Genomic DNA, 17,764 nt, shown 5'->3' with positions numbered 1-17,764 from the left:
TATTTTCTTATGTTTCTATTTCGTAAATTATTTGGAGTTCTTTTTGATTGAAATGGGTGCGATGAATTAATAAAATTACCATTTATTATGTCCTAGAATATATTTCAAATTAATGCACACATATGGACGAAGCTACCCATTGTGCAAAGGCAGTGAAATACGTGGGTTTTTTGACAGGTACACACGAAAGCGTTTCATTTGTATTATTATTTACATTTACGTGCGGCATTTCTTGAATTTAATGTAGTGCGGCTTTTGGATTATTAATATTAGCACAGATTCTTCGCTAAGAGCAACGAAAGTGGCCAGCTTCATGCCCCACAACTACTGAATAGTGACGAGTTTGCAGTTAACAGGGTAACCGGTTCCCAGTGCCATACTAAGAACATTTTGTTTGCTATAGAAATGAATACGGTACAAGAATAGCCTTAAATGTATGGGAGTTCAGCAATAAACGATGCTCAAAAGGTGTCTTCAGTTACTTTACAATGAGAACTTTTCGATATTTGGCGTTGCTGGCAGCGGCATCGTTTTTGTTGCTATTGTACTACATATACCGGGTTGGAGACCGGCCCAATTTTAGCGATCAAGATTTGCCTGACCGTTTCTCTAATGGGCAAACAAAAGCTGAAATAAAAAGGTATGTCCCACATGTTAAGATTGTATTCACTAGAACGAAAAATACATTCGTAGATTAACACGAACATTACAGAAAATCTTATACTAGTTCATCGAATGGAACCGAGATCTCGGTAGTGGTGGTGGCATGCAACGAAAGGCACAACGAAGCCCTCAACATGATCAAGTCGGCAATAATGTTCAACCGCAATCTATCGCCGCTACGATTTGTTGTAATAGCAGAAGAAAAGTTGAAGCTTAATTTTATGGAAAAATTGAACGATTGGCAGGAGGTGACCGATCGAATATTTACCTACGAAATCCATTCCCTAACCTTTCCACGAGCCAATAAGGATGAATGGAGGAAACTGTTTAAACCATGTGCTGCCCAAAGACTCTTCTTGCCGGTAAGAATGAATAAAATACGTTTGCAAAAGTAAAGTAAATAACAAATCCTTGCTTTCCTTTCAGTCACTACTTCAACATCTGGATGCGGTGCTGTACGTTGATTCCGATACCGTGTTTCTATCGCCCGTACAGGAAATATGGTCAATGTTTCAGAGCTTCAATGCGTCTCAGTTTGCGGGCATGGCACCGGAACATGAAGATACAAATGCAGGATGGTACAACCGGTTCGCTCGCCATCCGTACTATGGCGAGCTGGGAGTGAACTCAGGTGTCATGCTTATGAACCTTACACGAATGCGAGACTTTCGCTGGGAAGAACACATACTGCCAATTTATCGCGAGTATCGCTTGCAACTAGTTTGGGGCGATCAGGATATATTGAACGTTCTATTCCACTACAATCCAGACCGGTTATATATCTTTCCTTGTGATTGGAACTATCGTGCCGACCACTGCATGTACATGAGCGTGTGCGACGCTCCGGATGGGGTAAAGATAATCCACGGAAATAGAGGATACTTCCATTCGCGAGCACAGCCCATCTTTAATCTTATCTACTCGACCATTGAAGAGTTTACATTTCGGACAGATGTTTTCGGTAACTTCATACGCACAATCGAAGAATCGCTGGTGCTACCAAGCAACTCGAACTGTGATAAACTATTGGACAAATTCTTACAAGATCCGCGCAAACACTTCAAGGAAAATCAGTACGAAGAGGTAACGTAGCGCATGGTAATGGCATTTGGTCGGTAGTATGTTTTTTGGAGAACCTTTAAGTCATCTCTTAAACTTAAACTCGCAACGTCCATTCCACGATGATATTTGTACCAGAACGGGGAGCTTAACGACCAATACTCACGAAGCAGATTTCTGTAGTGTAATGTTACAATCATGCTAAACGTAAGATCAAGTAATGTAGTAAATGAGCAACGTGTGTATAAATAAATGTATTGTATTATTTGTAATTGATAGAAAGAGAATTTTATTTCTTTACTTATGATACACGGCCGGGATGCCGATTTGTTTTGACATGAAGAACAATTGATAGTTTAGCTAATTAATAACATCAAAACGGTTGCTCCATTTAACCGTCTGCGGAGCATCCTACAATTGATCCCCAAATAATTACCCCAAACTATAAAACTTACGTCTATTCGCAAAAGCGATCTTACTTACACGTAAGATGTGTTTAAAACAAGTTTCACTAGACAATGCCCACCGGTTCACGAATAAGAAAATAAATCTCCCCTTGTTTGCAGACCTGTTTGTAGCGGGTGAATCGGAAAGTACATTTAACAGTAGTGAAATCTCGACGGGACGTGAGGAAGAGCTAAAGTTCAAACCAAATGACGGTACGGCTACAGAGGTTACATCGTTGCCTCGAAAAGCCGGTAATCGTCTCGCAGCCATCGCCATCGCCAGAGCTTCTGCTTACTTGGACGTCGTAAAGGTCGTATCTTCTGCCAACGAGCTGGTGTAGTGGCCGGTGGACCGAGTGGCGGCGGTGTAGCGGTTTTTGCTAAATGCACTTGGCGGACAGTTTCATTAATAATAATAACGAAAAACCTCGCCCTGCCTGCCCCATGCCCTGTGCTCAATGGTAGTGCCATCTGTACGATGGCTTGAGACGACTTGTCGGCGCACTCGGCCAATACACTATAGCCTCTTAAAATGCACACAAGTTGTTGAGCAGCAGTGTGTGTGCTTTTATGTGTTGTTAAAGATCTCGTAGCATTTGCATTTCACGGTTGGTTTGTAAATGTTGTTAAACTTTACAGTCAATATCAGCTGGCAAGTGCTCGGGTGGAGCTCATGGAGGCTGCGGTCGAGTGCCTGGCTCGTAGTAGTGGGTGTGCTGCCACATACGTGTTTGTGTAATGAGCGGGACTGAATGTTTAGGCGAGAAAAGCTGGTAAAGTGGTTAAACTTCTTTCAAGCTGACATTCGACATTCGATACAGTCCGGGCTTATGTTTCGTACATTGGTCGGTAACAGATTTGTATTCGACTGGTGAAACGTCCCATCGGGGCAAGCATAATAAGCCGGGCGACTATTTATGTTCGCCACGGGTTATAGCACACGATCTTCATCGTTGTCTGTTTCCAATCGCGAGATGGCGCGTCGCGTTTGCGTCGACGTACAGGCGCGTATGGGCCGGTATGGACGCCAGAGCCCTACCCATCTTTTGAATAGTGAGGGAGCTTGCACCTGCCAGGACGCATAGTTAAGCGATGCGTTGTATATAAATATGTATTCATAGTCAAGCACCCTTACCAAGTCGTTACGGTCATCGTTTCGAGGATGCATTGTTATGTTGAAGAAGATGGCTCTCATCTCCTAATGTTTGTGGTGAAGTGTGACTTGTTTATCATCAGCGTTTCACTGGGACCACGTGCTGGGGACACCGTGCTTTGGACAGCATTATCGCAATCATGATCACCTGCGACCAGACGTAAGCTGCGGGCCAACATCGTCGAGCGCCGTCGTAAATGCCGAAAATAAGTCAAGGTTAGGCTCGTACGTCTGGCGTATCGGTGCGTTCGGATGAAGCTGATTGCAATCGATTGGACAGAGCACGGGCAACTGGTGGTAGGCCCCGGGTCGTATCCAAACCCTGTGGTATAATCGAATGCAACAAGCGGTGCGAGGAGGCTCCGTTTACCCTTTATGTTGGTATGCACCATGTTTCGGTTATGTATCTACGCATTTCCATCACAAAAAACACCCTTTTTTCACACAGTCCTTCATACCGCGCCCGTTTTTTGCCCACTTACTGTCCCATAACCTGTTGCCCTATTTGGAAGCGGTGCGCAGAAAAGTAAATTTCGGCTGGAATGGAAAGCTCATCTTCGCTTTTGATGAATGAGCATCAGTATCAATGGGGAATTGGGACCGATTTCGAAATGGAGGCCAGTGATAGAGACAAAAAACGTTACAAAACTTTGATAATAACTATTTTATGAAAAAACGAGAACATTATTTATCCTCGTGTTTGGAGAAATATTCATACGATACGATCAAGTTCGCTCCAAAGCTCGTTGATCCATCACCTAAACATCCTTTGCAGATGCACTTTCGCAAAAAAAAAATCAAAAACTGGGAAATTTCACAAATACGATTAACACCAGTTCGATTTATCTGGCTTCGCAATACGCAACCAAAAGATGCTAATATACACTTAATATCGCAATTTCAAGCAGTGTCACATCATTGCGTATATTTGTGCTTTTTTGCAAGATTACGTATGGCCGGAATCTATGTTAGTCAGTATTAGGCTGCGAATGGATCAACTTGTCGTTAAAAGGAAAGTGTGTTTATCACTACTAAACGAAGGCATGATCCACCATACACTGATGTCGGGGTGTTGGCCTTTTTTTTCGGGTTGCGTAATCATTGTTTGTCGATTTGCAAACGAAAGGAAGAAGAAGCTCCGGTAACACAAACAGCCCAAGTGTTTATTAATGTTTTGATTGTTACACCACCGAGCCAATGGTATGGTCAGGGTGGTTTGGTAAACCAAACCCCGGCTGAGCAGTATCTCACCTTAGCGTTTGCGGTTCCTGTTGTAAATCATATCAACCTCAGCACAAACACTCGCCGTATTCGACAACAACACCTGGTCATACCGCACTGGATGATGATGTACTGAACAGCTGTCTGGTCAGATAGTTGGCAAAGAATGGCGTCGGCGGATAGTTTACGACGGTTGGTGAATAAATCATGTGAATTCAATAGATTACCCTCTCGACTGAATTATATTACTGAAGATCTCACTATAAATTTTGGCTTGTAAGTTCATTCAACACTTGAGCTTAAGCATCAATCATTTTAAGCATTTTTGGGGAATTGAAACATATGTTAACTAATCCAAAAAGATCTATTCTTTATGGAGTTACAAGCTATGGACAAGTTTTAAATAATTGTGATATACTTCATTTTAGCACACATTGTAAACATATATCTTTTTAAAACGTATCTATCTTCTTCTTTTATCTTTTTAGCTTTTTTAACAGGACTACCAAAGTGATAAGTCAAAGAAAATGTATTCAAATTAGTAACCCGCTGATATTAACTTTCTTTTATCATCTGTCATACAACGATCGAACACGATCGTGCGTCTACGCAAAGAAAGCTTTTGATGCAAATCATCAATCATGACATTATTGTTTTCTTTTTTTCCCCATTTCAGCAAGCAATTCAGCAAGGTGCAAACCGTATGCCATAGGTCACTCGATACAAGATAAGTTCATGTTTCGGACGAAACCCATTCCGATGCAGATCCTCACAAAAGTAGAAGCAATTGTAAAACTGGGAAGCACGGAATCAAATGTGTATGTGTTGTCTTCACAATTTCCAAATTTCGGAACAGGCTGATAAATAAACCTTTCTGGAAACGTGGAATTATTATCAACCCAAACCGGTTTGTGGTAGTTGGTACGCAAAGGAACCGGTTTTGCATATTCTGTAAAGCACTGTGAGTGGGATTATATTTATTGTTGATAAATTAGGATTTTTTTTAACTTCAAACTGGTGTTTCGTACCAGGAACGTTTAATTGTTGATATGTTCCAATCAGTTTTGGAATAAAGTCTTCTAAAACAGGAGATTGAAACAACGCCCGCAGGGGGGGTGGGGTGCAAAATATCAAAGATCAGAGCCTAATTTATTGGCAACCTGCTGAGCGAGGAAGCTGCACCCGTAATCAAGGACGGTGCGAATACGGACACTGCATGTGTGGGCACAAATGTGCGAAAATGTTGTGCGTGCTTGTCACTGACGATAAAGATTCTACCGCTTTGTACAGCTTTGAAACGAAATCTCACGATCCTCTTCTACTGCAGTGCCCAAGCATTGACATTGACCTCGAAGATAATTGATGACACATTACTGCTATTAAGTGGTGCTTATTGCTGGGAATGGCCAAGGTAACAAGTTCATCTTCGTCATACGCGCCTTTGGTGTCAGAATCGTCAAGAATAGTCGAAGTCGTGTATTGATTGGGTTAAAAAAAAACGGGGGTTTTCATTCGCCACACTGCTCATATCGTACTGTTTGATGAGATTTTTATACTTCGATGCGAAACGAATCCCATCCACGCAAGTGACTGTGCAGTTTACCAGCAAGGTCTATGCCGTATGCGTGATGATACCTCGAATGTCACCAATTTTCTCACGAATAACCAGAAAGACCCAATACTTGGAGTAAAGACTGTGGAAGTGTAATAAATTTGATGGGCAGTCAAACCTTCGCTCTGGAAGTGGAAAAAATTGACTGTTTTCAGAGCGACGGTTACAAAAACCAACTACATCGCGATCGGATATTTCTTACGAGTAATTCAAGTGGCCACCTTCCTTCTCAAAACCCATGTTCTGGTAAGGGTTGGAATTTATCATCATCATTTATGGAATCCCACTTTAAAATATTAATTATTTTAAGTAAACTCCAATCCGGGACCGGGTTCAAATCCCATCCGGACCGTCTCCCCGTAGCATGGACTAACTATCCTGCTACGTGGTAAAATAAGTCTTGATACGGCCAGGCCGTTCTAACCGAGCAAAAAAAAAATAATAAACTCCAATGTAAAACTGTACTATTACTCCAATTTATTATACTTTTAATACTTCAAGAGTTATATCACTTATAAAGAAATGGAACTTAAAATTGTAGAGTTCTGTTTGTATTGTACATAACTTACTGGTTGATTGAACACTAACGCCTCCGTCCCGATAATAAACTTTTCCGGAACTTGTGACTATAATTATCTCCTACCATTCTTGTTTGAAAATCCGCAAAATAGGAATCTTTTGTCTTTTCTTTAAATCTAAATATTTTACTTAATTTTTAGTGTTATCTATTTAGCTTTATTTTGAAAACAGTTAAAATTTGAGTTGTCCTATAGTTTAATTGATTTAATTAAAATTACAATTTTATCATCTTCCAGTACAATCAACACCTTAAACATTGTCACGATCATGTTAATGAAAGCTTATCGTCTACGGCAATTGTCCTTGTTCTCAATTGATAATCAATATTACCCTTCAAAGGACTCTCAAAACGTTCCATACAAGTAGGATAACCGCAATGCTAGATGTTGATGTGCCTTTTACTGAGAAGGTAACCATTTCTAGTAGCACCGAAGACAACTCAACTCGCGTTCTCCACATGGCGCATTAGACAGAATGTTCTGCGTGAAGAAGTGTGTGAAATGCTATTACGGTTGTGAGCTCCGTTACGCACCATAAGCTTGAAATGTCGACAGTTGACATTGGATCTGCCGTAGTGCGTGCGGTTGTGTTTTTTTCAACTTCTCTCTTTGAACTGTGCCGTCCCGTACAGGCGTTCGGTATTGAAAAGGGACGGTAGGTTGGACATTGCAGTATCAGGACTCGGTGTGGTAATTTGAGAGCAACCCTGACTTTCAAAAGTGCACCATAAAAAGATTCTCCCTAGTCGTTCGGTGGAGTGTGTCATTCGGCTAATAACTCGCCAAATATATCGATGAGATAATGCGCTTGATATATCAGAAGATCGTGCGCACCGCAGATGGTCCAATGGTTGCAGTTAAGTATAGTACCGACACGTGATGCATTTCAATCAGTCAATGCACAATGTGATTGAATCGAATCAAACCAATCGTGCCGCTCCGATGACACCATTTTGGAACGGATTCTCCTATCGTACACACACACACAGGGTCAACTGCACGCAAATTCGATCGATCGCATCAATCGCGTATTTGTTTACGCGCCGGTTTCCTAGTGTGATCGAGTGGGCTTGAAAATTACAACCATACCGTTTTAAAGTGACGATGCATTATTAGTTGAACGAGGTGTAGTTAGTGCAGTGCAGCCTTTCGGTATCGAATCGAAAGATGAGTAATTGAACGGTTCACGTTCAGCTGAACCTAGTCGACTCGCGTATCATCTCCGCAGCTTGCAACAAGGGAGAGGATAGTAAATAATTAGTTGACATTGAATGCATCGCATGCTTCTCGCGTATAATTATCCATTCGGGATCCGGCCGACGGTATGGCAGATAACCTATGAAACTGAAACAATTCCCTATTTTAAAATTCTAATACAAAGCACACTTAATCCAAGCGGCAAAGTGACCGACATCTGAAATGATTCCTATCCCTCCTGCACGTGATCTGATTGGCGAAGGCGATGGTTACACATAAAGGGATGATCCTGTGCCCGAGCAGTGAAAGGAGGATCACATGTGCACAAGATGATGCATTCGTGATTTGTACACGAGCCAAGCTTGGTCGGGCGTAATAAATGTTTATAAAAACTGCAAACAATGAAGAATCGTGAGCTGAGTGGCGAATTCGTTGTACCGCGTAAAAAATATCACGAGCATGGAACATGAAAACTTGCTCGTGGTGCATGTGAGCTGAGAATTAGCAACAGCCCGTGGAATGGTTTGATGTGGAGATTCGGAAGACGAATCTGTTGTTAAGAAACCCGGAATGGTACGATTTACATGCACCATTTCGAGAGCTAGCGAAAGCGGACAGCGCCAGGATTTTACTTCCGGGTTAGCAATCCAAAACAAGCAGCCATAAACAAATAATGCTCCCTTCCCCAAAACCCAAAATGCAAACTAATGCTAAGAGTGCGAAAAATGTTGCTTACAAAGTAGCAATTAAGCTAAAATTATGAAATACGATCCAGGATATCAGAATCTGTGCGAAACCTTGTAACGCACAAAAAAGCAGCTTAAACTGTGGACCGACCGCCCGCCAAACGCTTCAATCACGTACGAACGATACGCTTGGCTTAACTAACACCAACGCTGGGTGTTAAAAGTGGAACTCAAGTGTAGTTGAAGATCGTTGAAGAATCGGTTGCTGCTTGCTGGTAGCGTATAATAAACGCCGAAGGATTGAAGATTCTCCAGCGAACGTTCGTGTGGTCGTGGATCGGCAAGCAAACCGCGATCTTTGTGTTGATAGCGGTCCATTCTTAAACCGCTACAGCATCGTCGCCTCTTCGACCACTTGTAGTGTTTTGCGAAGGTGGGAGTGTTGTGCACACGTGGTGATTCGTTGCGTATACAATACATGTGAACATCGAGTATCAACTCGTGCTGGCACGGTACAGCGGCATCCCACTGAGAGATGTTCTTCCACCGTGTAACGGATCAGGAGCGCAGCGGAACGCCAGCGGGAAGGGATTCACGAACGCTCCCCACTAGTTTTCGCACACTACAATCGCAACTCCGGCCGTTCGTTATCCAGCCGGAATGGAACTATAGGTACACTACTACTACACGATCGATGCCGAATTATCCCGGGTGGATGAATCGTGATCCCCGGCTCAGTTGTGCATGCGTTTGGCTGGGTATGTGTGTGTGTGTGTATGGGCGCGCGATTGGGGGTATTGAAAAAGTCTCCATCGCGGATTCGCTGTGGCACTGTGTTGGTCCAGCAGTTTGCAATGGGCGTTTAGCTATAAAATCACAACACCCTGATGAATTCACTTTTGTTTTCGTTCGAAGCTCAACCGATCTAGATAAAAAGCGGACTCGCTTAGCATAGCTGTGCGAAGCGTTAAGCAGTCAGCAGCAGATAGACAAGCAGGAATTGAAGCCCGTTTTAGGAAGAAGCAGCATACAAACAGTGAGCCCATAAGGTAAGAATGTGATACGCATGCAAAGTGTTACCGTACGTCACGGTACGGAGAAAGTGATTGAATCGGGATGCAAGCTACGGCTACAGGATCTGCTCGTGTAAGGCGATGCTGTGATGCAGCGTGTCCGGGTTCGCGACCCTTGGTGTGTGACGAATCAAATAAAATTACTTAGCGCAGCGCAAATCTCTTTGGCAAGTGCTTACTTCTGAGGTGCAAATATTCTGATCATGGACTGTAGCGTCGTTGTGAAAGTTGCGTGTGTGTGTGCTGTTATTCATCCAGGGCAATACCAGCGAGTTGTGTAGCCTTGCTTCCCGCACCACAGCAACAGTGTACGGTGTTGGTGCCTGTGCCCAGATGCTGTCGTAACACATCCTCCTGACTGCCATATTATAATAACCCCAATCGACACGATGACTTGTCTTCGAGATAAGTAGAAAGCCTGCCTGAAAGCGAAATAAAGAGAATGGATGAGGTCCATGTGCATAACGCAATAAAAGCGTGCTACTCCATCCAGATCAAAACCACCAGATCGACGAAGGAATGGAACGGTTGGTGATCGGATGGGGAAGGTTTTTTTTTAGATATTGTTGTGTGTAATATGTCAAATATTATGTGCTTGAAGATGCAGGACGATTGTATTATTCAATCTCAAACGTTTGGGCAATGGAGTTGTTATGCAATAAATTAATGGAATGTAAATATCTTAACTTTCCGTGGGAAAAATGAGAATGGAACAGTTTAATTCTGTGCAAGTTTATAAACCTTCTCTACCTATTGATCATGTTAACTTCACAATTTTGCTTGTGTAGTTTTGTGCTTGGAACCGTCATGCTATTCGGTGCCATCGCCCGAGAGGTGCACAGCGTCCGTAGCCATCCTATGGTTACCAATTGTAGTGGTAGATTAATGATTATCTGTTGGCAAAGATTAATGATACTGTTTTTTTATGTGGGGATTTATGCAAAGGAAGAAAAATTGGCAGAAAACCGGCTTGTGGTTGTTTATGTAAGGTGTTTCCTATGCATGAACAATCATCTGCAAGCACTCCCTATCTCATCCGCTTAAGAGGAAATGTTTATTTGGAAGAGTTTGGTCATTACTCAAATTTAGTAAGATTCGTAAATAATCTCTGCCCATTTAAGAAACAAAAATGAGTAAGAATGGATGAAAACAAATATTCAAAGTATATTTGACAAATTTATATATAGGTAATGGTTGACAATGGAAATCTGTTAATAATTCATCACTAATGCGGTTAGAAACAAAAGTCCTCTGTCTAGTATTACACGACTAGAAGGGAAAGTATCAACTGCGCAAAACATTGTAAACCAGGGTAAGAACCACGATGAGTTTAGTGAAGGGGAAGACGATCATGCTTTCGCATTTTAATGCAACTACTCGCGCTGAGATGTCGAGTTTTGGTGTTAGCACAGATTCATCAGTGGTTCAGTTTGTGCAATGTCAATTGCTGCTGCTGCTGCTACTGATGGTGAGCGTTGATCGTACTGCTGCTACCTTTCATATTTTTTAAACTATCCCAACGACTCTACCGTTGGATGGTACTGACTGGTAAGTATGTTAATTCGATGGTTTTGAAACCATTTTACCTCGGTCGAATTGGAATTGCAGAGCAGTAGCTCAGCAATCGTTAATCTTAGTCAATGATTAGTAATACACTGAACTTACTGCACCAAGGCATAGCGATCCACCATCGTTTATGCAATGCAGAAGATCCAATTAAAAAAGCTCACCATCACTTGTATTTATGGACATATGTATGTATCTAACCTTTTATAATAATGATTTCCGGTAATACTTGAAGCGCAAGCTTTGGACTAGAAAACAATCTTGTGACTAATTCCTGACATTTCTTTATCAATCATTTAAATGGTATCGAAAATAGCTCAGTGAAGTGACTCAGAAGAGAATACGTTTCCAAATAAACTATTGACGTAATGCTATTAAAATTCACAAGGATGGATGAACACTATCTAGCCGTTCGATTGTGCGAGATTTCTTGAATCAGATCTAAACTAAACAAACAAGTTCTGCAGCATGCAAACGAAAGATCATGTTGATCCGGATGTTGTACCTGTGTGGAATGGGAAACTTCCACCTGGGAAACATCAGCAAAGCCTGCGAGATGACGCATAAAAGATTAACGGCTTAATTTGGATGCATGCAGTGGCAACGCTAATGAAATAGTCATCATCATTAGCAACGTAAAACAATGGTGTTTTATTGGGCTTGGTGCTGACGTTCGGCGAAACAATTGTGCCGATAACAACACCCCCAGCTTCGATCGAAGATGCACACCGCTATGATCCCGGAGATGGTGTAGTTTGCGTTTCAGCCCACATTTAACCCATGAGGGTTCATGTCTTACAGAAAAGATCATGCCTCTTTTACCAGCGCCGTTTGCTTCTGCTACAAAGAACAATACGTGGCAACAGCTCCGTCACTCGACGCTTGTTTGACGGTCGCCCCCAAGATGACAAAGTGGTGTTGGAAAAGGACAGGAAGGGTGGCTAGTACAACAATGATCGATCCTGAGGTAGCGGAGTGTAAAGAGAGAATCGTACACTATTGTGCCGCATCTTCCTCCCTGTCCATGCCCAAACGCTTCCCGGCACTTGCAGCTAGTGCATACCACCCATTCGTACCATTTTCGTGCACGCTGTGCTTTTGTCCATGTTGCGTTGTTTTACAATTCTATTAGCTTATCTGCCGGCAACGAACCTTCTAGACTTAGCCTCGGCAGTGTTTCAATTGAATGGATGGAAGAACACTTTTACAACCATTTGACTGCAAATAGTCGCGAAACGGAGGCTGATTGAGACTGCGATACTGTGTCGTTTGCTAGCAAGACACTGCGTCGCTTGGCACTGTTTAACAGCAGATGTGATGTTTTGGCCCGTGCACGCTGCTGCGTTGCTTTTCGCGAAAACCATTGTTTGCGGAGCTACGTAATAGGTCGAACTGGAAGCTATCAGTTACAGGTTGGTTTCGCTACAGATGGTATGATTATGGTGAAAAAAAAGATCTGGTGTGGCTTAATCGAACGGTAGCATTGCCATCTACTCATTGGTTTCTTTTGTGTAGGCTTATTTGGAAGAGGTCTTTTGTGCGCACAATTTCCGATCTTCTGCGCAACCGTTTTGTTGCCGGCGTTAGGTTGTCTAACATGCTAATACCAACCCAAGGAGTCATTGTTCTTTGCATTGTTGATTGATAATTCCCATGAGGTGATGAAAAATGTTGCACCGCAAGGAATAAAGCTGTTTGCGAAAAATGTAGCCAGCCGAATTGGATTGAATTGCCCAGGGCAATGGAAATGTTAGCCCCATTCTCTACCAAACTTCACCTGATATTGTGCATCCAGAAGAGTACCTACTACGATGTCCTCCAAACCCTGTGCACAGGGACAGGGACAGGGACAAAAGGGTATGACAAAAACGGACTGAAACTTCATGGAAAAAGAGAGAGAAAAAAATCCAATCACGATCGATGGCGCACGTACTGTCTACTGCATTTATGCGACGTTCATTGCCTTACTTACTTCTTTACTCACTCACTTACTTACTTACCTAGATCGTGTTTGACCGTGAGGGAATTAGTGATTGAAAACAAATGAAGGTAACTCCATTCACAGACCATCGGATTAGGTCGTCCGTTAATTCTTGTCAAACGGAGTGGTGCAGTCTTCTTCACAGGCCATTAGTTATTCAGTATTTTGTGCTCCCTGTGTGCTAATTGAATACCACTAAAGATCGCGTGTTTTTGTTTTATATTAATCCCCAGATGAAGCTGCTGCTGCTAGTGGTGGCGTCCTTGGTCGCCGTATGCCTTGCCGAGCCAAAGCCTGCCATCAATGAGGTCAAGTCAAATCAACCCTTGCAGAAGCCAGGCCGGTTCTTGTCACTACCCGTACCTGAGAAATGTGCATCGCGTAAGTATTATTTCTAGCTTATTGATTGATTGATGTGCAATAGGTTTTGTTCAACATTATCACCATAAGTAATTGATAAAAGCAAACATGAAAGTAATTTTGGTGCTATATGTAATTAAAGAAATGTGAAGTAACGTTTTCAATAATCCAATATTAAGTTTTTTGAGGTTCGTCGCTTAAAATGTGCGGGCTCGCGCTCGGACGTTGAAGTCTTTCGTTCAAACCAAGTTCATCGAACCGATGAGTTCGAACAAGAAGCTCTCGAAAAATCCTTTGCTCATTTGCATATTTGGAACACACTCCCGAGAAGCAGAAAACACACGCCTCGGTCACGCCCAGCCCCGAGCGAGACTAACAACACCGGTTCGACAGACCTTGAGGTTGTGCTTTTGAAGCAAAACCCGTTGTACGCGACGACTAAGACGGCGTGATTGCGAAGAGACGCAGGTTAAGAAAAAGGATGATCGTTGAAGAAGATCACCCCATACTGGCTTAACCAATACGATTACGCTAATTTCTTGGCTTTTAGGGTATATCTACTTCACGTGGCGTCTGTGATTCCCAGCCGCGACTTCTGGCAACAGTGGGCTTGAAGCTGCGCGGGAAGCGGGAATGGGCAGGTTCAGCAAATGTTTACTATTATGACAGATCCGCTTTGTCGTAAGCAAAGGCATTTCATAATAAATTGGCACCAACGTGGTTCAGGAGCACGGTCCGAAGAGAGAGAGAGAGAGAGAGGGAAAGGGAGAGATAGAATGAGAGAGATGAAAGTATAAGGGAAACATCAATAGTGCGCCCCATCGTATCGGAGAGAAGGGTGATTTCTAAGTATGCGTTTGACATAAATGAACTGCAAACCATCACCTTGTGTGGAGAAGCAAGATGATTTCGAGGTCCTCGTCATCCCTATGACCGGGGGCTATTTTCATCTCGCAGATCTTGCGAGCCCGTCCACGAGATATTCCGAATGGTACGGTTTCGACCTTTATTTATCGGTGTTAATAAGCACGATTTCTTAATGCTGTGGTCTGCAGCCTGTGACCTGCAACGAAACGTGATGGTGACTTTTCTCCTCATGCGAGTATGGCGCGTATTCCACCATCTCGTTTCCGTTGCCCTCGTTGTGCGGTTGGCGTTCTGCACCGGAGCAGCTGGTGAAGGAGGAGGAAGAGGTCTATGAGGCAATTTCTTGCACTGTCGTACTACATTAGCTACTGACACAGGACGCTACAAACTGGATTGTTGGTGGAGCTGCTGTGATAACCGGACTAAGACGACGACGACGACGATGACGTTCGGGTAAACCGTTGTGACCGAGGGAGAATATGGGCTTGTTGCGAACAAAATAACAGGTACCGAGTTATCGCCGTTGGCCTACTTATTGCGGCCACTTTTCGGAAAGATAGAAAGAAAAGGAAAGTGCTCCCTTTATGTCCACTTTATGGACCGCTTCAAATCGGGCAATCGAAAGTGAGAGTAAAAGTATTCCCAAATCATGATTGATCCGCAAAGTAGTTAAATTAATGTCTATTCAGTCACTTCATAATTGACACAAAGGAGCGGGAATGCAGGATTGCGATGTCTGCCAAATTGGTTTGCAGAAAAAAAGAAACGTATCAAATGCATAGACACACGTTTGCCCTTCCAGCATGCAACATGCAACAGCATTCAAGTGCGATGCGTAGAAAAGTGTGATTTGATTTATTTGAAATTGCTTTTGTGCCGGATTCTCGGGGCCGCCATAACGGCGTCACTCAAGGTGTCAAAACGGGACGGGTCGCTTGACAAACAGCGATTGCGCAATGAAAACTTCAGTGGCTTTGGTGAACGGATTTCCGGGGGTTCGCGTGCAGGGTGGCTGATGATATTGGGACAAAAATAAACACCAGCCTAGCCAACCATCCAACCAGCACAGCTCCTGGTCGGCCATCCAATCAACCGGTATATTACCACCACTTGGCACATTCATCCCACAAAAAGTAAACCTGAAATGGTGCTTCATTAATAATTAATGAAGCACTTGAACTTTGCATCTTCATATAGAAATATGGGAAAAGATGAACACTGAGTACGAAACACGATGGCGCTGATGATGAGTATAAAAGACAGAGAGGGCGATATAGGAGGGGGAAATAGAGACACATAGAGAAAGATAGAGAGAGAAAAAAATCGTATCTCACCATCGACGGCAACCGAAGCAGTAAGATTTGGCATAGGAATTTGTGTTACGATGCGTGCGTGTGTTTCGATCGTATCTTGACGAAGACGATTACAAAGATTAGCCACAGGCACGCTCCTGTGCACGATCACTGTCCCAGCAGGCAAAGGAATAATATAGCTGACAAAACACTACTTAGCTACCGCTGACATTTAGTCGGGCGACGTACGATTACGTGCGATCGGCAGTGATCTTTTGCTAACGGGGATAACGGTCTTCCGGAATTGTGATCAAGGATAGGTATCGTCATCGGTAACGATTTCTCTTTTGTTTGTTCCGCAATCTACTATATCCGCAGGTCCGAAGCAGTTCAGCTACCGTGGACATAACTACTTCTACAGTGCCCACGTTCCGGCACTCGCCGACAAACGAGTAGACTGGCTCGACGGTCGTAACATCTGTCGCGAATACTGCATGGATCTGGTGTCGCTGGAAACGCAGGAAGAGAACAACCTGATCTTCCGATTGATTCAGCAGAACGATGTGCCATACATCTGGACAGCCGGTCGACTGTGTGATTTCAAGGGCTGCGAAGGTCGCCCGGATCTGGAACCAAAGAACATTTACGGCTGGTTCTGGTCGAACAACCGTGAGAAGATTCATGCTACCAACCAGATCCCGAACGGCTGGGGCTACAACCCGTGGAGCAAATCGGGACACAAGAAGATCCCGCAACCGGACAACGCCGAGTTCGATATCAATCAGACGACCGAATCCTGCCTGTCGATCCTGAACAATGTCTACAACGATGGTATCGGCTGGCACGATGTGGCCTGCTACCACGAGAAGCCGGTCGTGTGCGAAGATTCGGAGGAGCTGCTGAACTACGTATCCGCCACCAACCCGGGTATTCGTCTGTAAGATGGGACAGTGACAACGGTGCTGGACTTGTAAGCGCATTAGAACTGCCCGGTAATGGTGAAACTGCCGCGGAAGCACCAACACCAACTCGAGGAACCAAATGTCCTCCTTTCTTTCTTCTGTTCAACTTTTGTTGCTACCATACTGCTCATTCTGGAAAGCCGTAGTACGTTTCCTCATTTCATTTAGTAGATGAATTTTGCAGAAAACATCCAGTGTGGTATGTTTGTTCTTTTGCAGACAAAAGGAGGGTTGATGAAAAAAAATATGCATTGCAATGAAAACGACTCAAACTATCAGTATGTCACCTTCCGAATCGTTCCAACACTAGCCATCCAGTGTCAACTGTTGGGGAAGTGTTCTGGAATTACAAATAACTTTGCCTGTCCACATATTATTACATATTTTCCTATCGTTTGAACATACCCTTCCTTCATCAGATTATCAATTTTGTTTAAATAACAAATGAAACTTATCAATATCAAGGTAAACCTTCGTCCATACACACCCACACGCACACTGGAACACATGTAAAATGTTTTCTAAATGTATATTTATTGAATAAATAGACTTTTTAAGAAATAAAAATTCTAGACTGGTTTTATGTACAATGTGCGGTCCGAAATCCAAAGTTGTTGAGATATATTGTGGACGTGAGTAAAAACACAACATTATTCATAAAAACTATGACAAGGTTTAAAATTGTAACTAAATAGAATGACTGTGCAACGGAATCCTGGATTACAGTACACGTGTTAAGTTTCTCTCTCTCTCTCTTCCTCTCTCTTTCTTTCTCCCTCTATATTTCTCTCTCTCTTGTTGACTTAACGACCTTAGAGATCATGCCGGTCATTTCTGGCTCACTAGACTTATTTTACCACGTAGCCGGATAGTCAGTACTTGCTACTGGGGGAAGGTCCTGATGGGATTTGAAACTCGGTCCTGTCGTGTGGACCGGCGCCGTTTATCACATACACCACCAGGCCGCCTCCACACATGTTAAGTAAATGAAGAGCATCTGACAATCTTATTAACAACAATTGTTCTGAATAACATAAAACAAAATTTT

General features: G+C 43.1%; 2 protein-coding genes across 2 annotated transcripts; both read left to right on the top strand.

Annotated features, from left to right (window-relative positions):
* Window positions 1–219: 219 nt before the first annotated feature.
* Window positions 220–1,975, top strand: LOC125766651 (glucoside xylosyltransferase 2). Its single transcript, XM_049432876.1, has 3 exons — window positions 220–640; window positions 713–1,025; window positions 1,090–1,975. Exons 1-3 carry the CDS (start codon window positions 489–491, stop codon window positions 1,753–1,755), a joined length of 1,131 nt encoding a protein of 376 aa, XP_049288833.1. The 5' UTR covers window positions 220–488; the 3' UTR covers window positions 1,756–1,975.
* A 7,527-nt stretch (window positions 1,976–9,502) lies between these two features.
* On the top strand, window positions 9,503–17,283 carry LOC125766658 (uncharacterized). Its single transcript, XM_049432886.1, has 3 exons — window positions 9,503–9,664; window positions 13,469–13,616; window positions 16,133–17,283. Exons 2-3 carry the CDS (start codon window positions 13,469–13,471, stop codon window positions 16,693–16,695), a joined length of 711 nt encoding a protein of 236 aa, XP_049288843.1. The 5' UTR covers window positions 9,503–9,664; the 3' UTR covers window positions 16,696–17,283.
* The last annotated feature ends 481 nt before the right edge of the window (window positions 17,284–17,764 follow it).

The sequence above is a fragment of the Anopheles funestus genome, chromosome 2RL (assembly GCF_943734845.2).
Source record: "Anopheles funestus chromosome 2RL, idAnoFuneDA-416_04, whole genome shotgun sequence".
Taxonomy (NCBI): Eukaryota; Metazoa; Arthropoda; class Insecta; order Diptera; family Culicidae; genus Anopheles; species Anopheles funestus.
This window is presented reverse-complemented; position numbering and strand designations above follow the sequence as displayed.